This window comes from Zophobas morio, unplaced genomic scaffold (assembly GCF_036711695.1).
Source record: "Zophobas morio isolate AGI-343-1 ecotype UQ-CSIRO unplaced genomic scaffold, CSIRO_AGI_Zmor_V1 ptg000005l, whole genome shotgun sequence".
Lineage (NCBI taxonomy): Eukaryota > Metazoa > Arthropoda > Insecta > Coleoptera > Tenebrionidae > Zophobas > Zophobas morio.
In genome coordinates, this window is record NW_026972110.1 from 13,785,318 (window position 1) to 13,809,031 (window position 23,714).

Here is a 23,714-nt window from a genome sequence, read left to right on the forward strand (position 1 = left end):
TATTGGTTGTATAGTTCCAATGCATTCACCTGTTTCTCAAAATTGAGCGTCGACTATCTTCAGAGTTAAAAAGTGTCCTGGTACCCTGAATTGGATAATCAATAACCATACTAATTTCTTATGTAACTTAAATTACTTATTATTTCAACATAAAACAACAAGTACAGTTATTTCACTGATGTTGATACGTTTTCATCGACAAATTACAGTAATCCAATATACACTCTTAGAACAATTACACCACATGGCAACAGAGACTTAAAAAAATTAATATAATTTAAAACAATATAAAATAAGAACAGATATGGAGGATTGAAAACACGGCTTATATACAGAAAACATCCAAAGGACCTTTCTCCAAATAAAAAATTGTAAAGTATAAAATAATTACACACAATATGTTTGTCTTAGAAATGGCCTAATAAAATTAAAATTTGGTAATTCACTAATTAAAAGAGCTCTTCGTTCCTTAAAAGAGGTGTCTTCGCTACTTCAAAGAATATCTTATGTGAATACTTGTTTCGCACAGTTATCAGAGGATTTTTCGGCTTCTTGTGTAAAGCATCGTTCAACAAAACGACCACGTTCTTGAATTCTTCTAGTTTGTATCCTACAAATGAAATATTTAATAACTTCAAGAAATCAAATGGCTGATTTAGCAATCGCAGATCGCATAGGACGTAAACTGTTGGTTATTAGCAGAGTTAGGCATAGCTGAAGTGATGGGGAATTAATCAGGCAAATATTGAATATCATGGCGCGACGTCAGGCGATAAATTTGGCTGACCGATTGTGCATTCTCATCCTCAGTGGCGTTTGATGCAATTCAGGGTTTATTTGATCAAGATCATCACGAAGATCATGATATTGAACAGTCATTTTTAATTTTTAAAGGAATTTTAACATCTAGGAGAACTCGTATAACTGGGGAAACCTAGAAAAAGTAGTCATTCTTATTCGAAATTCCCGAAGTTGTAGGCCACGACTGCAATAGCGCTGGCGATCGGATGGCAATAAACATCACTTCCGCTATGCTGAAGACTTGTCATTAGAAAGGTAGTTAGTGGAACTACGTGAACAAATGGTTTTTCCATTTTTGGACTAATTTGGTTTGTAAAAGTCGGGTGGTATGTAATCTGTGAGGTTCTAAAATAAATGTACTTTTCACCACGTGCTAATAGTAAAAAAAGCTAAATAATGAAACAATAGAAAAAATCCGGCTGCTGTACAAATGAATTTTATAACAGGATCTTGGTATGAACTGATACTGCTCTTGTATTGAATATCTTAACTGATCTACTGCTGCAAACTGATTCATGATTTTATTATTTCCTGTTTTTGATTCCCTTCTTGCTTCGTTAAAATTAAAAAATTACTGTGTGTAAACTTTTAAGTCGTGTTAATGTTTTTTTTTTACTGCGAATTTCCAAATTATTTTCGATACAAGTTTAGTTTACATAAGTTTTTACAGATTTTGACAGTTTTTGAAGCTCAAGAAGTAAGTTTTCTAAAAAAAATTGGTCGAAGGTTATTTCGACAGAACTTTCCTCGCCCTTGAAGGGCAGCCCAACAAATGTTGCAAAACCAGTGACGTTAATAAAACTCCCACAGCAAATTGCAAGAGGACGCGGTCCGAAAAAGTGTGAACAATATGAAATATATTTAAGGTAGATAACCAACGGGAAAAAATATTTTTCGAAAAATCAGAAATTTTAAAAATCGAAAAAATTGGAAAATTCGAAGTCTAAAAATCGAGTAGTCGAAACATCAAAAAATCGAGAAATGGAAAGATGAAAAAAATCGAAAAATTGAAAAACCTAAAACCGAATAATCAAAAAATTGAAATCCGAAGTCGAAAACTCGAACATTCAAACGTCAAAAATTTGAAAAATCTAAAATATCGATAAATTTAAAAATAGAACTATCGAAAAACTGAAAAAAATCGAGAAATCGAGAAACTGAAAAATCAAAAATTTCAAAAACTGAAAAATTAAAATATCGAAAAATTGAAACATGTAAAATTTAAAATATCGAAAAATTGAAAGACAAAATATCGTCTAACTGGAAAAAAATTGAGTACCACGAAACCGAAATATCTAAAATTTAAGAAACTTAAAATTTAAGCCATCGAAAAATTAAAAATCGAGAAATGGAAACATGAAAAATTCGAAAAATTGAAAAACTAAAACCGAATAATCAAAAAATTAAAAAAATTGATATCCGCAGTCGAAAAATTGAAAAATCTAAAATTTCAAAAACTGAAAAATTAAAACATGAAAAAATCGAAAAATTGAAAAACCTAAAACCGAATAATTAAAAAAATGATATCCGAAGTTGAAAAATCGAACAATCTAAACGCCAATAATTCGAAACATAGAACTACTGAAAAATTGAAAAAAAAGGGAAATCGAGAAACTGAAAAATCTAAAATTTCAAAAACTGAAAAATTAAAATATCAAAAAATTGAAAAACCAAAAACCGAATAACCAAAAAATTGAAATCTGGAGTTGAAAAATCGAACAATGTAAACGTCAAAAATTTGAAAAATCTAACAGATATAAAATATCGAAAATAGAACTACCGAAAAACTGAACAAAAAAATCTAGAAACCGAAAAATCTACAATTTCTAGAATTGAAAAATTAAAAATCGAGAAATGGAAACGTGAAAAAATCGAAAAATTGAAAAACCTAAAACCGAATAATCAAAAAATAAAAAAATTGACATCCGAAGTCGAAAAATCGAACAATCTAAACGTCAAAAATTTGAAAAATCTAAAAATGTAAAATATAAGATATCGAAAAATTGAAAAATTGAGCTACCGAAAATCTGAAAAAAGAGAAATCGAGAAACTGAAAAATCTAAAATTTGTAAAATGTTATAAAAATCTAAATGCCCGAGGTGAAAACTCAACACAGATTTATATTCCACAAATGGAGGAATACGTTATTTTATAAAATTTAAATAACATTTGCTATTGCAAAATTTGGAGATGACGTCATTGGTGGCGATGAACAGACAAATTTTGGTTAGCCTTTTACACAACATCTAACATACATACAAAATTTGACAACAATCGGTCCGGTAGTTTCGGAGATTATTTGTCTAATAAAATCCTGAGACAAACAGAAGCAGGAACCTATTTTAACTTAACTTAATACTTCTACTTAATTGTCACCAAAGATTGTCACAATAAAATGATAATGACGGGCCGCAACCATTTGAATTTTTTCTTGAGTTGTATAAATGGACCATTTTTAATGTCAGGTGACTCAAATTATGAAAAATGTTAAATGATTAAAATGATGGAATGATTTTAATTGCATTATTTTTATTTCTTTGGTTCTAAAAATGATCAGAATTTGTAAAAACTGATATGAACTAAGCGTGTATCAAAAAGAATTTAGAAATTCGCAGTAAAAAAACACTTTAGGCAGGATACACGCGAAATCTTTTATTAAAACAATTGCGTAACTAGCGTTTGAGCGAAGAATTTTGTAAGGTTGGCAATCTGCAGAAACGTCAAACACATTACATAAGCAGTGTCCGTCAATATTCAAACGTGATGATTAACGCCCCGGGTTACAGTAAAACTTAATAAACATTTAACCAGTTGTTAAAATGAAAATGTAACAAAATCTTGTTCTAATATTCAGCACGATTGTTTAGGAAATCGTTAATTCCGTACAAAAATCGTGTATCCATTATTAAATTTTCCAAGGAGTGTCAAAAACACGTGGAGTAATGTAACACTAAAAATTTACTGCAACTGTGCTATAAATTAGGTGTATGTTTTTTTTTCTGTAACGTTTTCTGTATCGCTATATAATTGGAAATTGGGGGAACACAATCATTAAACTATACAATTTTTTTATGGTATGATTTTGTGTTTCAAAATTTACCTGAATAAAATTCTAAAGCTGCTGACCATCCGCCGGTTTTCTTCATTTTTAGAGCTAAATACAACGCCGCCGCCGCTAATTTTGAATCACGAACAGTAACTGTGGCATATTCCATCAAAGAATGTTCTAAAATGAACCTGGCTAAAGTGAGCAGAGGCATTGTTATTTTGGCACACTAAAAAATACAGTGAAAAAAGAATTCATAATGTATGTAAAATTACTACTCTAGCATATCTCCTGAGAAATCTGTAGCTGAGTGGTATACCCAAGTTAAAATCACAGACTTTCAATAAATTGATTTCCATGCGGATGAGTTCCTCACGGGTGTACGCCCCATCACAAATATATAGGAAATCAGCAATTGCTGGAGGGGCTCTCTCATCATATTTACTAGCAATGAACATGGCAGTAGCACCGACTAACTGCAAAGTCTCTTTGCCCACAGTCATCCGACTTAGATATAAATCAACCAATTTCACGCCCAAGTAGAGGGTTTCATGGTTTAGTTCAAAACTCTCTTGTACTTCAACCATCCAATCCACCAATAAAGATCGCATCCAATTTGTTAAACATACTTGTCTGTCCATGTAATCCGGAATTTCAAACATCGCCTAAAATTTTTTATGAGTTGTAATGTAAAATCACGAATATCTACTTCCTCACTTCTCTATTTTTCATATAGTTAAAAATATCCATCGCATAATGAGAAACTTGGACTGTATCATCCCAGTTCTCTTTATCAAAGTCGGCGACACCCTCAGGAACTTCATGGTTTCCCAAGTTTAACTTTGTTTGAAGCTGTTCTGCCACCAGAGAAACCGCCGGCGAATTAATGACTTCTTTATTCTTTGCTTCAGTTTTAGTTGTTTCTTCCTTCACTTTACTCCCACTGGAACTAACGGAATCATTGCTAAAAACCACCAACTTATTAATTAAAAATTTCTATCACGTGACTTACAGTTCTTCAAGTGCTGATGAATACAAAGACTCTGAAGTTTTCTCAAATTCATTGCTCAGTCTTGTTTTGATTCTATTCGCGTTTGCCAAAACCTCTTTAAGGGGGTCCTTGGGTTTCACAGCCGTCTGATTAGTGCCCACACTTTTAACAGCGGCAGCTCTAGTAACAACCCCTTTAATGCAAGGGGGTGGCGCATTTTCGTTTTGTTTTGTTTTAACAACAGTCTTTACAGATGGCAGTGTTTTCGTTTGTACAATTGCTTTCTTGATGGGCTGTTTGACAGTCACTTTTTTATCATCTTCCGCTTTTGCGTTGGTATTGAGATCGCCGAGTGCACTCCTCTTGACTTTTTCTTTCACGGGGGAAAAATCGGCTTTCCGTTTAGCTCGCTTGTCGTTTTGCTGCATGAAAGTTGTCGACCGACTTCTTGTGGAGACTGCGGCGGCTTGGGTCTTTTGAGTCGTTCGACTAGTTAAGATAGCTTTGCTTATTTGTTTTAGGGGAGCCATTCCTGAAAAAGCCTGGAAGCTTATCATTTGAAAGGGTTTGATTAGAGTTTTGTAAACATACCTCATTCACAACTTTCATTATTTATGAAGGGGTTATAGAGTGCGTGTGCGAAAAATGATGATGGACCGTCTATTAAATAAATATAAAGCAAGAAATTTTGGCAATGAGTAACATTTATTTCACGTTTGTGCAGTAAACTATGCAGATTAATGACCACAGAGGTTTGTTTAGTAAATTTGTTTTAATGTTAGTAGCTTTTAATCACCAAAACTTGATGGAAACTAGATAACACTAAACTACACCCTTCTAAATGTTATCTACAGTTTACCGCGTTTTTGCACAACTTCGCTTTCAACACTGTTAAATTGAAGAATAAAGCAGTAATACACTTTTCAGATTACTTTATATTTAACGAATTACGATGAATATGGAAAAAATGCCACAAAAACATTAGGGGCAAAAAATCCGTTAAATGTCGCTACATTAGAAAAACGTTAGATCTTGAATTAAAGTTGTTCAAAAAATGGTAGCCACTACTAATACTCACTAGAATAACAGTTAAAGAGTACATACCTTCTAAAAGTGATTCAAAATTTTTGGTAGAAATTTGTAGAAATTTGTGTAAAATTCACATGTGAAGTTCGTTGATGTTTAAAGCTTGTCGGCTTGCAGTTGTTTTGAAACGTTTTTAACTGGGGCAAGTTCATTGGTCGTTATCATTTGTGGAGGGGATGTCAACAAAGCGGCAACTTTTAAATCAAATTTTTTTCGTTAACCGAAATTGCAACATATTTCTGAAAAATATATTTTCGTTATCAGAAACAATACAAAGGTATATATTGCGCCAAAAGTCGACAAATTATTAATTTACAGCAACAAAACAAAAATCTGGAAATATAATCGCGAAGGCGACATCTACTGGTTTCCAAATGGTACATATTTCAGCCGGTAAAAACACAATCTGTGGAAGTATTTCAACCACTTGTCAATCGTCACCGTTTCGTACTTTGGATTTTGGATTTGAGTTTATTTTCTCAGTGTTAAATGAAAATAAGAAAACCGACCCACCACATGACCACCTTCAGTACTGGCTAAGTTTTTGCATGTTCTGTATTCGCTGTCATACGTGGAAGTATCAAAATGTTCGATGGTTTACTGACTGTCAGATACCTAACCTCAAAAAATTGTTTTTGTACACTCTCAGTTAACAATTTTAAGCACTTGCAAAATGTGAGTATTGATTTATTGTTGCTCTTGAATGACTTGTTTTTGTTTAAAGAATGTTCTCGAATTGCATTATAATGATAACGCTACGGCACATGTTTCGGTCGCCCCCTCGTCGGCACCGTTTGACGATCAAAGTATTGGTATAAATTCGTTGTTTGCGAAAACGTTGGGTGTTGACGAAAATTCATTAGTTGCTGTTAGAGAAATCGTGCAGGCTCCAACGATTCAGAGTGTGACAGTTACTACACTTGATGATGATGACTATAGTGTTTTGGTATTTAATTTGTTTGTAAGTTATGTTGGGTTAATTGTGTGTCATTTAGGAGTCATTAGCTGAAAATGTTCAGTCAACTTTACTCGAACAGATACGTGTTCTTAATGAAGGTCAAAAGTTTATAGTATGGATTGGAAAAACAATCCATGTCACAGTATCTGTTTGTATGTGATAAAAATATCGTATGTTGATTTAGCTTCCAAGTGCTTGTTTTAGGTAGTATAAAACCGATTTCGCCGGGTAAAATTGATAATTTAACAGAAGTGGTGATTAAACCGCCAGAGAAAGAGTTCAAACCTATTCAGAATGAACCTGTTGAAGATAAACAGACACAAAATACTTGTACTAAAAAAGCGCCATTTGATTTTTTGGCGGAATATATGAATAAGACAGAAACTTTGATTTTAAGAGTAGTGCCTTTTAAAGATTTAGCTCAAAAAATTGGGAAACTGTGCTTCCCCTTTAATGTTTTTGTATCAAGAAGTGTCATTCCACAAATTGAAGGAGACACAACTACTAATCTAAACATTTTCATGTTGAAACTTTTAAGTAGTGAAAGTGAAAAGTCAGTTCATGTAAGATTAATTATTTTTGAAGATTTTCTTCAAGATTTCAAGTTAAATAAAATTTGTTCAGAAAATATATTTGTTAGCGATGTTCTTCAAGAGTATCTTAGTTGTGATATTGGATGTAGAGTAATGCTAGAACCTTACCAAGGGCCTACGCCAGATGTTAAAGATTTAGAAATTTATACTAAGAAGAATTGTTCTATTGATATTGTTCAGACTTTCCAGCAATATCTAGCTGATAGTTGTAGAGAACAAGAATTTGTGTTGAATTCAGATGTTGTGATAGACGTTACTAATAAGTTAAGGTGCTTTATAAGATGTCAGCCCTGCAAGTTCAGGTTTTGTGTTGTAAATCCAGATTTTGTGAGGAATTGTAAATTGGTTGTTGTTAACGAAATTTTACCTGAAAGAGAGGTTCTTGAACAAAATGAATTTACTATGAGCAAATACACGACTGCTGTGGCGAATTATCAAGATATAATTGATAAATGTTTATTTTTGTTTGCTTACAACACAAAGGTTTTCAGTAAAATGTACAACGTCCTAATAACAGGTACTTGATTAGAGAACGAAGAACTCTTGATAAAATTATAATTGTAGGGAAGTCAGGTACCGGCAAGACGACGCTGTTAAAAACTATAACAAACATTATAAATTCGTTTCCTTATTTTATTTTCACGAAAAAAATTAATTGCAAAGCTATTAAAGGAAAGACTGTCGAGTCTTTGCATAAGTTATTTTCAACAACATTTTTTGATTTAATTCATCATCAACCCTCGGTTCTAATTTTGGATGATATTCACATTTTATGTGAAAATGTAAATGAAGGTGATGGACTTGCTCAACAGGCCGTGTATTTTAACAGGTAAGATACATTTTTTCGTGTAACTTAATATCTCTAATATATTACCAGGGTAAGTGAAATGTTGGAAGGATTATTTAACCAATTTTGTGAACATAACGCTGTCGGAATTTTGGCAACTACGGAGTCCACTTCCAAATTAAATAAACACATATATGCGACACGGGGTAATCATTTATTTAAAAATGTTTACAATATTGATCAGTTACAAAGAGTGAGTGAATCATTTGCATGTTTTGTAAGTACTGAAATTTTGTTTTTAGAATGATCGATTAAAGTTATTTGATTTTTTTTTCACAAATAATGAACTTGAAAATGTCGATTTGAGAAAGTATGTGGAGAAAACAGAAAGTTTCGTGATGCAGGATATGGTCGACTTGGCTAACAAAACATTGTTTGAATCTTATCAAGAGGGTAATATGATATACAGGGTGTTTCAATTTAATAAATTATATATTGAGCAAACTGACGAGTTTTGTACGAGTTATATACAACACGTTCTGTACTGAGGTTACAATTTATGTAAAAATTTGTTGTGTTGATGTAACAAAATTTTGCTTGCATGCTTAGTAACCGATTACTGTCAATTATCAATAAATCACAACTTCAGCAGAAAAAAAGTTGTGTAGAACTCGTCAGTCTAGAAAAATTAAGGGTTTTATTATGGTGTACGAAATCTCGTTGAGACACCTCGATTTCTAGATCCTGATCAAACTGTGCTGAAAATAACCGCAGACCATATCGAAACGGCGCTAAAAACAGTAACTGAAACGTCCTTAGCAGGCGTTAACTTGCACCCGCTAGGAGAGAAAACTTTGGACGATATCGGTGGCCTAGCCGATGCCAAAAAAATTTTACTCGAGACTATGTTGTGGCCGGCGAAAGTGCGTTGTCGACTTTTCGGCTGCTTTCGAAATAAAAATGACAATTCTTTTAGTACCCTGATTTGTTCACGAAAGCACCCCTTCGTTTACCGTCTGGTTTGCTCCTTTATGGACCTCCAGGTACAGGTAAAACTTTATTGGCAGGAGCAGCTGCCAAACATTGCGGCCTTAGGTTAATTTCCATAAAGGGACCGGAACTTTTATCCAAGTATATCGGAGCCAGCGAGCAAGCCGTTCGTGATGTATTCCAAAGGTGAGAACTGAGATGCGGCGAGCTTGTAATTGGCGATTTATTTCTTCCTGTTTGTAGAGCACAAAGCGCCAAGCCATGCATATTGTTCTTCGACGAGTTCGACAGCTTGGCTCCCAGGTGAGTGTGTGTCATGTGTGTGAACCTGCGGATGGGCTATACATGGGAGTGGGATTTTGAATATTGAGTAGCGATTGACTGGACATTGAATATTAATAGGGATTTAGGGACGTGACAGACAGTCGTTGAACGGGGAAATTCAGTAGAATGTGGTTGAAGATCTCGACCTTATAACTTCTCTGGTATCGTTTTATCCATAACGAGTTTAAATATTTAACACTAACTTAACAGAAAACGATGGATCGCCTCTGTCTGAATTAATATAATTATACAGGGTAATTGAAGTATAAACTATCAACATTTACGAACGCTTTGATATGCTAAGTACAATTGTAGAAATATTGAAATTACACGTGTAATGATTAAACAAATGAAATTAACTAGAAAACATGTTTTAAATCTGATCTTAGATGCATATTAAGAAAGACACAGCGCTATGAAACTTGGATACAGTCGGAAGGATGTGTTAATTAAACTAAATTTTATTTATTCATCCTCTTCGGAAAATTATTGACGTCATCATAAAAATTCGTGATTTAGTAATATGCGTCTAGTTTCTTATTATTGTTTATACCGTGTGTTCAAAAATGGGTATGAACTTATTGTTTTGTTTATTGGCTCAGTATACTGTTAAAATTAATATGTTTATCCCCACTAAAAACTTAATGACGTCTTACACTAAGTTGATAAATTTTGTATTGAAAAATATCCTATAAAGTGTGTAGGAATTGTATTAATTGTTTTAGAAGCGTACAAACTTAACGAATTTATTGTATTACATATTTCAATATTTCAACAGTGTTTCATCTAAATGTTCTGATGAACCGTGGTAATTTTAAATCTGAAGTTTAATATGTCTATATTTACCAAAGTTGATGATGTCATGTTAAAAAAAAGTTTTGATGAAAAGTCTGTTAAAAATTAGGAGCCGTTACGAAAAAAAAGGGTTTTTGGCAGAACACTATTTTTAACAAACATGATACAGAATAAGCCCTAATATACATCCTGAGTCAATGAGTTCACGTTTCTCGATATTGATTATTAGAGTTAAAAAAAGACCACAGTTGTACGGCTTTTTGAACGCATAAACTAAAGTTTTAGTTTCAACTATGCAGACTGTTTTTTTACGGTTTGTGGTGAGTCTATTAAAAATGTGAAAAATTGCGGAAACTATCAGCTTTAGATATAGGAGATTTTTATTAAAAAATAAAGAATAAAAAATACAGTAAGGCTCAATCATAAAATACATGCTCTAAAAAAAAACCCACATACAGAGTCATCTCAATTGATTGAGAGAGTTGGTACTCCCTGTTTTTGTCGTGAAGTTTGTCAACCTTATGACAGATTTTTTTAGGGTTATATGGCAATGAACTCAGTGGCGTGACAAAAGAACTGGGGTTTGATTGTTGAACTCACCTGAATCAGTTGCGAATACGAAAGTTACCTTCTTGGAAAGTTGCGAACAGTTTTAACGTTGGTACGAATCGTCTTGGTCGATGCGCACCCTATGCCTTATTGGTACTTGCATCCTTGAGAACAAATTCCAGAAATGAATGGATCTAAAATCCGTAACTTCAAATCTGACAACTAATATAAAAAAAAAAAAAACGAAAAAAGACGCCACTGAGTTTTGAAATTTGAAAATTGAAACTTCAAATCTGACAGCTAATATTTTTATACAACTTAATAAACCAAATTATTCAAGTTCAGGTTTACCAACTCTCTCAATCAATTTTGATGACTCTGTATAATAATTATTTTGTTTATAAACACTTTGCATACCAAGACTCAATTTTATTTATACAACCAAACGGAACGCACCTTTATTTATCTGTTTATAAAATATTGCAACACAGATGTTAAAAATATACTTTTTTAAGAGACCATTACAATCATCTCGTCCACAATAATGTCCAACGAAGTGTCATTTTGTTGTATTGAAATGTCCAAATTACGTTTTTTGGACTCACTTGTCACTTTTTTAGACTGACTTTTCACTCCCTTGTACTCAGATGTCGAAAACTTACGTTTACGTCCTTGTTCTTGTGTTTTTGACCAACATCTTTTTAAATAAAAACGCCAAAAGCACTGTTATTTGAACTCTACCTTTATTGACGGCATAATTGTTTTTTTGTTAATAGAACAACAAAGTAGCACTTTGGTTTTTATCAAATCTGCAGACCGAAAAAGATTTTCTAACCTCAAACCACTTTTATAACCAATCATTTTTCTATATGGTCGCCTGAAAAACGTTGTGTGTACCTCGGCCAAACAGAACCTTTTCGGATACTTAAACTTCAGATGGGCCGAAAAAGTTCTTTTATGGCCTAGATACACAAATAACTATATTACCATTTTGAACTGTAAAAAAATAAAATGGCAACGTTGAAGTAAAATTTCAAAAGCAAAATAAAACCTTAAAGAGACGCTAATCAGGTCATGTAAAATACACTGCGTTTCAAATAAAATGCACCACCTAGAAGGAGTAGGCGTAGAATGTTGAAATTTGGTGGAGAAGACTATTGCACGTAGACAAACATTTGATTAAAATTTCAAAGAAAAAATAAAATGTCTAACACAAGAAATGTTAATAATGTGTTAAAATTCCACGTGCACGAATACAAGACTGTATTCTTCTAGGCATGCTTAAAATGAGATGATCTATTGCCTGCTGGGGTATCTCATTCCAGGCATTTTGAATTTGTTGTAGACATTCTTCCAAAGTCTTTGGAGGATGTGGTAAATTGCGCAGCCTTCTATGCATTAAATCCTAAACATTTTCGATTGTTGATAAATCTGGTGATAGGGCAGGCCAGGGTAAGAAGTTGACGTTATTTTCGTCAAACACTCTTTAAGTTAATATGGCCACATGAGGCCACGCATTATCTTGTTCAAAAGATGTTCTTCGACGGTTCGAGAGATAAGGAAAAAGAAATTGATTTAACACGTTAACGATGTAATGCCGGGCATTTAGCGTGCCTGGAATGAACACTAAGGGAGTACTTCAACAGATGTGTATACCATCCCATATCATTACTCCAGGTGTTAGAGCGATATGACATCTCTGTACAAATTCCAGATTTTACCTTTGGCCTCAAGGCCTTCGAACACGTATGCGTCCATCAGAGTGCCACAAACAAGACCTAGACTTGTTCCTAAACATTATGACATTCCACTATTACAGCCATTGCTGCCTGTCTTGGTACCAGTGAAGCCTGGTAGTTTTGTGTTCTTGTGGTAAGGGAAGTTTGCAGTTTGGACGATAAGATCTCAAGCCAAAGGAACGAATTTGGCTGTAGATGGTACTCCTCGGATTCTGTGCCCAATTGCTGTCATCCAGTCCATCCCGACTGATCGTTATGGTTACCAAGGGTACTGAATAACACTTCTTCTTAGCAAATGATCTTCGCGTTCTTGGGTGACTCTGAAACGGTCGGTACCCCTGCGACGCATTTGTAGCTCTTCGTTGTTCCATTCTCGACTTGTTCTTAATATCGTAGAATCCGTTGGGCCGAGTCTTCTGGTGATTTCCCGAAATGGTAAACTAGCCTCATGCATCCCAATAATTCGCCCTCTTTCAATAGGTGTTATCTGTTGAAAATTACCTCGTGTGCGAACTCGTAGCATTTTTGCAAGCACAATAATGACAAATGTCAAGTAAAATTGCAAAAGAATCTTACTCAAGTATCTTTAAAACATAATCAAAAAATTAATAAAAATCGAATAACACTCGGTATATTATCTAAACAAGTAGTAGTTTTTCTTTCAAATTTTAATCAATTGTTTGTCTATATGCAACAGTCTTCTCCACCAAATTTCTACATTCTACGCCTACTCCTTCTAGGTGGTGCATTTTATATGAAACGCAGTGTATATAACGTGTTACATTTAAAAATACCAAGGTCAAGGTGTATGCTGCTCCTCAAAAAATAGAACACTCTGTATATTTGAAAATAATTTTAGTTGATCTTATTCAAAGATCCGTCAACTTTGACTTTTGATTTTTTTTCACGTCCCGAGCGTAAGCTAAGGAAGCATTGTAATCGAGTCCATCGCGCGACTGACTACTTTCATGTTTTCTCGACGTGTCATGGCCTTAGAGTACGAAAAAATAGGTTACCCGTTTCCGTCTGTTTGCCGTCTGTCCGGATTTTTATTAGACAGCTAATTCTGAAACTACCAGACCGATGCATGATAGGAATGGCGTGTAGATGGTAAAACCCTAATCAAAATTTGTCTGCTCATCCCTACCAAGAAAGGAATGATGTTATCTCCAATCTAGTGAACAATTAACTAAAAATTATTTTGGAAAATATCAATTGCAGACCAGATTAATTTATGAAAAGTTGGCGATTCTACTTTTTAGAAATATTTTAAATGTTTGTAAACTTTTTTTTTATTTATTGCAAACAAATTTTTGTGATGCATTGCACTGTAAATTTATTACCTTTTTTAGTAATTGGGTATATCATATAACGGGTGTTCAATTGAAAAAGTCATCAAGTTGGCGTTATTTTTTTGATAAACGCAACGAAAAATGCACGTGTTTTATAATCTATACTGTTGTGCATAATTGACATTTCCGTGTTCTTAGATGTCATTGATTAAATTTTAGGCTTATTGTAGCCATATTTGACCAGCTTGATGACTTTTTCAATTGAACACCCGATGTGTCTGGCCAAAACGGCAGCGTCAAGGATTAAACTAAGGAACTTTTTAATTACTTCCTAATCTATATCGTATAGGCGGCTTTCTCCATTAAGCCAAACATTAGAAAGTAATTAGTAAGTAGTTTGGTTTATTTTGAGTACACCAAGTGAGTGTTTAAAATATACGGTCACAATGTAATTGACCTTTTCTAGATTTAAAGGATTGCATCAAACTCCTTCAGGAAATATGAAGGAACTTTATTTTTTGTATCGCATTTAAATAAGGCATATTTTCTTCCATTCATCAAATGATAAACCGTCCTTTACATTTGGCAGGTTTATATTTCAGTTATCTTTTGGTGCATGTCCACTTATGTAATAGGTCTACAATTCTTTTATAAATGATAATTCAACAAATTTAACCCAGTTGTTAATTGATCATTTAGTAGAAACGAAGAATAGTGTGTTTTTTAAACGACATGAATACAACTAAATTTTGTGGTGTTCGAAAAAAGTGGATCGAATATTAAGTAGGTTACGGTTGGAGCAACAGGAACACCCTTCCCTTGTACATGTATAAGTTAGAAAAATAATGCTTTATAATAAAAAACGTGGAAATTCTAAACCTTTCATGATATTGTGTAACAGGAGGGGTCATGACAATACCGGAGTTACTGACCGCGTTGTGAATCAACTCTTAACTCAGCTAGACGGCATCGAATCCCTTTCCGGTGTATTTGTTCTAGCCGCAACTTCTCGTCCCGACCTCCTCGATCCCGCTCTTTTGCGGCCAGGTCGTTTGGACATTCACATTAGATGTTCATTACCTGACGAGGTACATATTTCATTCTTGTGTTTTTCAGTATACCGTATTAGTGTTGATTGTAGATCTCGCGACTAGAAATCCTAGAAGCCCTATCCAAACCCTTAAAGTTTTCCGATGACGCAAATCTAGTCCTGCTGGCTCAAGCGACCGAAGGTTTTTCCGGTGCGGACCTCCAAGCCGTACTTTACAGTGCCCAGCTGGAATCTGTTAAAGGTCTCCTAGAAGACGAGGTGAGTAAAGTGAAGCAATTTCGCGTTAAGCCGTTTTCTTAGGCTTTATTGGACAAGTTAGTGAGATAGGCGTCTTGGTTTGCCGCTAACTACTCTAGGCACATTACACGATAACAATATCATTCGGATTATACAGCGCTAGGTAGTATCTTGATTGCTTTATAATGAGAAGTAAGTATTGAGCCTGCCGGCGCAGTCGTTTCCTTATTGACGTCACTTCCGTCGATTCGTACTGAAGAGGTATCGCATAAAAACCGTGTCATCAATCGATCAACGACAATAGGTATCGCTACAACTTCGCAGCAATAAAAGCGATATCGGCAAAATCAAAAGAAAATGGGTATTTCTATTTCGCGGCTCAAAACTAAATTCCGTTAATGGAGACGGCTAATGACTCAAGCAATTATTGCTCTAATAGATGTCGCCCCCTCTCGTTGTTTTAAGAGCGACGAATTCTGACAAGTATACGCATTTTAAAGGGAGAATCCCGCGGGTGCGTTTTGCAGTCTTCCTAAATGACTATTTTAGCTGGATTTTGGGGAGTTTACGTAAATGCATGCACAACTAAATGTCCTATTTTAAGATGAATAAACTTCGCCTGACTCAATTCTTGTACTAGGTGAATCGTAAAAAGAGTTAATTAAAAAATAACTGAAGATGAGTTTTTAACATTTTTTTTAAAAAGAAGGTATGTTTTTAATGGTGTGATGTTATTAGCTATTATTAACTTACGTAATAAAGCTTATGTAATCGCGTCTTTATGACTTTTTTATCTTGTAATATGGTATTTTGAATTTGTAGAGTGTTTTGAAACTAATAAATATTGAAAGTAGACATCATTCAGCACCCTAATCTTTACAAAATATTTCACGTTAAAAACTGGTTATTGAAAGTCAAATGAAAATTATGTATCAACCCGACTGCACTTAAGATATTAATGATGAAACAATCCATGTTGTAAAGTATATTCGGTTGCCTACTTAGTCTCCGAATCATAAATCCAACGCCTACTACAAGTATATTTTTTATTGTACACCTGTTAGGACTTCAAGAAACTAATAATTACAGTCGAACTTCAAGAACCACAAACAAAATCGATTATATAACAAAATTAATGTTTATTAATAAAGTACATTTTCGAAATACATATAAACATGCATATACAATTTTAGTTATTATACTAAATCGTTCAGCAGACGCAGTGATCACGTGGAAGATGCATGAACAGTCCATGCTAAAGTCCTGTTGAATATAATCAGGCTTCAAGTCACTTTGTCTAACCAATGGAAATACTAGATTTGTTATTAACGCGTTGATCACTAGCCTTTATTATTATTTCATCTGTTTGGCGATTCTAGTATAGTTTGTTTTCCCTCGTTTGTACTAAAATCTATTCCATAAGATATTCCATAAGAAATCTCTTATGGAATATCTTAACGTTTCCAGGGCATTGTGAGCCATTAATTTTAATAGTATGTGTTGTGTACGTATGAAAGGGCCTTAACCGGTTTGGTTGAAGTCTAGATGAGGTGCGCATGCGTAGGACGGAATCGATAGAGAGATAGTCAGATTGTAATGGTGGATCGATGTGTAGAATCATGAGTAATAAATGTGAATAGAAAAGTAAGCGATGTCTATTAGAACCCACACCCAGACATAATAGTATGTACTGCGTCCATAAAACTACCTATTGAAGTGTGACATCATGAAATTAATTTGAGACATCAATTTGTATCAAGGAATTTGAGTTCCCGGGGTTCGAGTTATCGAGATCCGACTGTTCTGTAACACTTTGGAATAAGTTTGTTACTGGAATGTGATCAAAACTAAAGTGATTAAATACCTGGCGGTATGCTTACTGGAAAAGTCGAAGTTTTGTATTATGTTGCGTCTTGAAATTGTATGTAGGCAACCCCAAAAAATATTTCAGATTTTTAAAAAGCAAACTTAACTTTAATAAGTCAGTTTGCAACGTATTGTTTAAAAGACGATGTCTATGTTGTTAACATTTTTACGTTGGTGGTGTAAAATTCCCTAGAATGAAATGGTACTTAATTCTAAAGTAACGCATGCGTATCAAGAGATATGTACATTTAATATGTATAATGGTGCAAAACAGCGACCGTTTTTTGTTTTTACCTGTCAAAAATATTAAACTGTAACGTTTTTGTCGCCAAATTAACCTAATATTCATCTTTAAAGTTGTCACGTTTATTTTTTTGGTAAGTTTATTGTTGGTGAATCTTTAATAAATGTAAGTTTATTTTTGTTCATTTTTCTTCGATGGTCTGGGTTGTGAGCTATTTGACCAGGTTTTATGTAAGTTATGCCATTTGTAGCAATGTGTTCAAATGTACATACAATGATTGTATGTGATTCGTGTTCCAGTTTGTCTAATTATTATTATACAAGTAATTGGCATAAGTGAGAATTGTTGTATGATAAGCATCAATAGTTGACGAGGTTTAAGCCATTTTTTCTTAATTTCGATTATGATGTGCAGTCGTTTGTACGTGCGATTTGACCGTTACTGATACAAATAATAAAGTATTAAGCAATCATTTTTTACATATCCTAAAATTTCGTTTCTAATCAATTGTAATCAGTAATTATAGCTATAAATTTGACAGCTGTCACCACGTAGAAATGGTGAGAATTGAATTATATTTAACAAATAAGGCGTGTATTCGTACTTAAGGTCTACAAGCACTAAATTTTCTAAGGTAATAAGCGGAACAGTTAGAAAACGTCTTGAGCATACGCACTAATTTGTAATGCACAGCTGTGTGCAGTCCTATATGTTGTAATCGTGGGAACTTAATGTTCAGTCTTTTTGATTTATGTTTAATTTTCACAAATATTGTCGAAAAATGTTATAAGATACTAATAACAATGTTGTCGCAATAACCGACAATATGTTTTGGGATAAAAATTCCAAATCGTTGGGTTAAAGAAAGGAAATATAACTTTCGATTAGTCTCAAACAAATTCATGTTTTTTTTTATGGACGCTTAATTTTAACTATTATTTGTTAAGTTTATCCGAGAAACCAGAAGTGAATAGATGCTAATTCAGTATTTGGATTGAAAGAGAAAATTTTTCTCACTTTCGTTTGTTGATAAAAAATTTGTGATTATACAGGGTGACTGATAAAAAAACTTTGACGCTATATGTTGCTGATTTTTTGCCATATTCGAACGAATGATAGATCAATTGAAATCGTTTTAAACATACTTCGTTGTGATCTACTAAAAAAATGACGTTTAGTTTTTGACAGTAGTCAGCATTGTTTTTTTTATTGCACCCTACCGGGTGGCATACTGGTGAGTTTGGTAAAAATTTGTATTAAAAAAGTTTCTTCTCACATTTTGGTGGAGTTTTTTATGATTTTAAAAAATTGTTTGACGTATCGAAAATTGTCGAAGTTTTCAAAACTCTACGTTTAAAATGTTCGTAGTTAATTTTAAGTCCCCTGGTGTTTTATTTTCGTATAAATTTAAAGGACTCTGATGTTTTGTTGCGGGATGAACTTGAAAAAATTTTTTGAGCTTTTAGTGTTTTATTTTTTATGAATTTCAAAAAGTCTTGAGTGCCGCAGTTTTTTTTTAGATTCGGAAGACTCTTGGGTACCCATGGTGTATTAGTTTGGGAGCCCATGGAGATTTTAAACCAATTTTGGGGGACTTTTGTGTTCTGTCTTTGGAAAATTCTGACCTGACCTGTTTTTGAGTTAATTTTGGGAAAACGTTTTTGTTTTTTTTTTTTTAATTTAAAACAATCTTGAGGTTCTAGGTTTGGAAAGAATTTGAAAGGGCTTTGGAGCCTCTAGTATGTTTTCTTATAATAATTTAATTAAATTTCTTAGAGGATATGTCATTTGCCAAAATCAGTCTTAACAGGTACTAGCTTCAACCAACCGGCTTCTCTTTTCTTAGAGCGCGTGTCATTTGCCAAAATCGGTCTTATTTTAGCAGGTATTATCTCCGCCCACCCTCCTTTCATTTCCTACAGGGTGTGTCATTGCCAAAATCACCTTTATCTTAGCAACTACTGATGACTAAGTTTACAAAAAATGATCAAAATTTGGAAAGATTACGAGCTTACAAGGCACAAGGCAGGAATTTTGAACATCTTCTCTAGTGTTTAGGTGGTTATGCTTTAATGGATTTTTGTTTTGTTGGTTTTGTTTTTTTTATAATGTATAAATGTCTTATTGAATGTTTTTTTATTTATGTATATTTGAAACCCCCGTACATAACGTACTGAAGAGTTAATCCGCCATTTTCCAGACACCCGGAATATTTTTTGTTTATTTTTGTAAATATTTGTTTTTAAAATACGAAATTTTATTTACTCATAAAAGAAAAACAAGTAAGAAAAGAAGGAAACATTTGTCGAAATTGTTCAAAATTGTCTTCCTGCTGTCGTAGACATTGTTGACACTTTCTAGAAATACCCATCGGTCATATTTGGCAACTTGATTTAATTTAATTATTTATTCTCGATCGTTTTTTAATGTATGATTATAGTTGTTATATTTTTCATATTCAGAAAAAAATGCTGTAAAATTGAATACAAATATATACAATGCCATTTAAAAAAATGTATCTCATTTGTGGGAAACAGGCGGCAAAAAATATCAAATAGACTCATATTAGAGTCTTTTCATAATGATTCTATTTGGTGTATTGTTTATTCAAATGGATAAAAAATCAGCAACATACAACGCAAAAGTTTTTTCAGTCATCCTGTATATATATGGTTTCAAAAAGAACGCATAAGCTCGGTGATACGTTATTAAGAAGGTTCTGAAGAACTCGAAAAAAATGGTTAAACTTCAAAATTCAAGACTTAGCTTCGTAATTCTAGTTTCTTTTAATGAATCGTATGTCTGATAGACAGTTACATAAATAGTGATTAATAATTTAATAATAACTTGATGGACTGCGATCCACAACGTCACTATTTATTCTTGACAGATGTCATTTTTGACAATTTAGATTGGAATTTTAGACTATGAATGAAATTCTGCAATTTTGAGGTTTAATAAATTTGGCTGAAGGTTTTTTAACCATTTTTTTCTATGAGCCTTCTTATCAACGTACCATCGACTTTACGCGTCATTTTCGGAACACTTGTATAAATCCAGGCAAGTTAAAAATTTTCCAACATTCGTAACAAGAGACAATCGCAAAATGCTTTATAGTTAGTGAATGAAATTTCCGATAACTTAGACGTTTCAATTTCCATAAAGAATTTGTATAAAAATACTGTGTCGTTAGAGCCTTTGACATCGGGTGATCATTTAAATTGTGACGTCAAGTGGCACATGAAAATACAAGGGTATGTTACAATAATTGCGTCTAGCACTAAGTTGTTTGTTTGCCGTAACTAAAACGTTGTCGTGACCTTTGACTAACTTTGACTAAAATCATGTAAATGTGTTGAATTGCTTAGGCTCGACTTTCGTCGACGCCAGATTTAGATGTACGTGTAAACCACCTTTTTGAAGAACAATAAAAACAGCAAATTTTGATTTTTTTATTTTTTTATTGGTATCTTACGTATTTCTGCTATTATAATAAAAAATATGTGTCTGAATTTTCCTCTCGGTAATAATACTTGTTCGACGAACAACTACATTGACGGCTTTCAGTTTTGGTCACAAATTGCTTGAAAGAGCTAACGACTGAGTTAATTCCTCTAATAGATGTGGTTCTTTGTGATTGTTTCTTCACCTCGCATTTTGACAGGTCTACCATTTAAAGGGGAATCCCACGAACGCCTTCCGCACCCTCCATAATTACAATATTTGATTTGAGTTCGTTTGTCACGGCTGTTTTAATTTCAATATGGGATCGCAATTAACGCGTGTTAAATACATGCTTATATTTCGCTTAATTTAATTTGTGTTTGCATTGAATGGGCTTTGATTGTTAATTTTACCTTCACTTAGCCTCGTTGGTACTTTGTTCGAGGCATATCGAATTTGTTGCTTTGAATTATTTTCAATGAGTCTAATTAATGATTTTCTGTTTTGTACTGTTTGTGGAGCACGTTGTGAAGAAGTAATTTATGTTGGATTTGTTTCACTTTTGTAGGCGAACACGCAAGAATTTCAGACGGAGATTCATCAGGTACAGTTGATGGAAGCTTTGAAAAACACCAGGCCTTCCTTAACGAGGGCAGAGCGAATGAAATATGAACAAATGTAAGGCAATGATTATTGTTCTTGAACTGATTGTAGTTTGTGGTTTGTAGTTACCGCAATTTCGAAGGCGGCGGAAGCAAGGATTTTACTCCCGGGAGCCGAGCTACTTTAGCGTAAATACTTTCCAGATTTGTTTAATGTTTTTTGTTGTTAATAAACGTGTTTCTTTTGTTTCGTTTTGTATATGGCAGTGTTGAATATAGTATCACAAAGGTAAGGTAAGATAGATTGTACAAATCCATAATTGCTTCTTTGACTTGATTACAACGGGTGTTCAACTGAAACTTCCTGGTAGTTGGGCTTGACATCGATTTAATACCGTTTTTATTTTTTTGTTGCGTTTTTGCCGATTTGATAAAAATATGCAGCGTTCAAAGAAATCAAGAGCTCAGAGATTCACGTTTTCGAAAATAAAATTCAAAATTTAATGCCCCACCTTTTTTTTTTCAAAATTAATGATCCTATGAATTGTTCTGTTTTTTTTTTATATTCGCATTCATTTTGCGTATATTTTTGTACTAATATTGCACTCAAATTTTTAATTTTAAAACAGTAATTATAGCTCTATTAATGAAACAAAGCAACAACTTTTTTAAAATGATTTGTAAATTCCACAACATCAATCAAGGACAAGTCAAACCACTACTCAAAAAACGCTATATGCCAGAATTGAAATTTCGGGTTTTCCAATTAACAAATTCATACAAATATTAATTTTGTGTCCATTACAAACCACTTCTTGCCACGTAACCACGTGTTTTTTTTTTATTTCTTTCTATGTATTGTCAATTTATATGTTCAGCTTTTGGTGTTCTTGAAAACGTTGGATGATTTTCCGCCGCGAGTCTGTGAATACCAGTGGGAGTTGGTTTTTGCCGCTCTCTAGAGATAATGGTTATAATCAGACTGTTAAAGCTTATGGACATAATTAGGTAATTAATGAAACCACTTTAGAAAATATACATCGCCATGTATACGTCTCGTGTATAGGCAACACTCATAACAATACTAGACAATGTGTGTGAACTACGTATACCAAAGATGTTGGTGAACTCGCGAGTTATTGCTGTGGAAAAAAATACTTTAAATTTTTTCAAAGTTAAGTTTTCAAATGAAGTATAACTGAAAATATCACCACAAATACGTCTTAAGTGTGTTTTTGTAACAAAAATGTAGCAAATATTTAATGTGTACATTCTATATTTTTATTTATCTTGTATCGTAATCTGAAGAATTACTGGAACAAAAAACAAATATTCCAGTATTCCGTAACGGTTTTACATTTCTGAAAAAACTAAAAATTATTCCTAGAATTGAAAGTGAACGTATATTTATTTGTAACTGTATTATTAATATCCATTATTTTTGAAATATTTTGAAAAATATAACGCAGATTATATCATTAGTGTGTAATGGAATAGGTAACATTTGAAAAATGTGTTATTCAAAAGTTTTATTTCAACAATGTCATGAGTTTCAAACTCGAAATTTTAGCTTTGTCTAATGATGAACGGTAGGTATTTCGAGTAGTGATTTTAATTAATTTACCGGAAAACTTTTAAATTTCATTGTTTTTTTATGTTATAATTTTTACCGGCATTATTTACGTTATTTTGTATGCATATTTTCCGAGTAGTGATTTTATTTTCGTAATTGTTAGCATTGCTTTAGGATTTAGATTGTTGTGTATGGCGCAATGTAGAGCAGTTTTGAGTTTTTTTTTTCAATAATGAAAATAAAGTAGGTACGTTTTTTTTAAGTCACCACCGTTGCAATTTCTCTCAATATCATAAGCGGCAACATAGTTAGGATTTTTTTGGTGGAAAACGAAAACGAATTAAGGTTAAATTACCTGTTTTGTGAGATCTGTAAACGTGGTAACTTCTGGCTTTCTTACTTTAAAATCTCTAGTTGGAAAATTTTCATTAACCCATTTTTATTTTGCGTGGCATGTTTAAATTTTAAATCATGATGGCGGTTACATAAAATTCTGTTTTGACTTGACAGAGGTGTGTCATTAACAGTCTAATTCTGACACTACCACTATACAAAAATTACCAAATGTATAGGGGAAATTTTATGTCACCAACATACAGAAATAGATGGTGGGCTTTTAATTAAAAACAAAAAGAAAACGTACTTTATGTTTTTCATGATAGGAGGTTAAAAAAAGGTATCACCCAATAAGAATATCTATATATTTTTTAATGATTATTGTTGTAAGCTAAGGAAGTATACTAGTA

The 23,714-nt window shown here is 33.2% G+C and overlaps 2 protein-coding genes across 6 annotated transcripts; one reads left to right on the forward strand and one right to left on the reverse strand.

Moving 5' to 3' along the window:
- Window positions 1–114: 114 nt before the first annotated feature.
- LOC135119867 (G2/mitotic-specific cyclin-B3) lies at window positions 115–6,060 on the reverse strand. 5 transcript variants are annotated; one of them, XM_064044259.1, is made up of 7 exons: window positions 5,943–6,060; window positions 5,430–5,498; window positions 4,860–5,380; window positions 4,565–4,796; window positions 4,126–4,512; window positions 3,902–4,076; window positions 115–610 (listed from the first exon to the last, which is right to left on the reverse strand). In XM_064044259.1, exons 2-7 carry the CDS (start codon window positions 5,445–5,447, stop codon window positions 450–452), a joined length of 1,494 nt encoding a protein of 497 aa, XP_063900329.1. In that variant the 5' UTR covers window positions 5,448–5,498; window positions 5,943–6,060; the 3' UTR covers window positions 115–449. The 5 variants fall into 5 exon arrangements, with proteins under 5 accessions (XP_063900329.1, XP_063900321.1, XP_063900337.1 ...); XM_064044251.1 differs by having other exon boundaries at window positions 4,565–4,811; XM_064044267.1 differs by lacking the exon at window positions 5,430–5,498 and having other exon boundaries at window positions 4,565–4,811; window positions 4,860–5,370; window positions 5,943–6,059.
- A 263-nt stretch (window positions 6,061–6,323) lies between these two features.
- LOC135122830 (peroxisomal ATPase PEX1) lies at window positions 6,324–21,642 on the forward strand. Its single transcript, XM_064047277.1, has 14 exons — window positions 6,324–6,599; window positions 6,649–6,870; window positions 6,920–7,034; window positions 7,087–7,992; window positions 8,040–8,304; window positions 8,353–8,515; window positions 8,565–8,715; window positions 9,004–9,185; window positions 9,239–9,438; window positions 9,496–9,555; window positions 14,853–15,039; window positions 15,093–15,260; window positions 21,362–21,471; window positions 21,522–21,642. Exons 1-14 carry the CDS (start codon window positions 6,510–6,512, stop codon window positions 21,586–21,588), a joined length of 2,886 nt encoding a protein of 961 aa, XP_063903347.1. The 5' UTR covers window positions 6,324–6,509; the 3' UTR covers window positions 21,589–21,642.
- The last annotated feature ends 2,072 nt before the right edge of the window (window positions 21,643–23,714 follow it).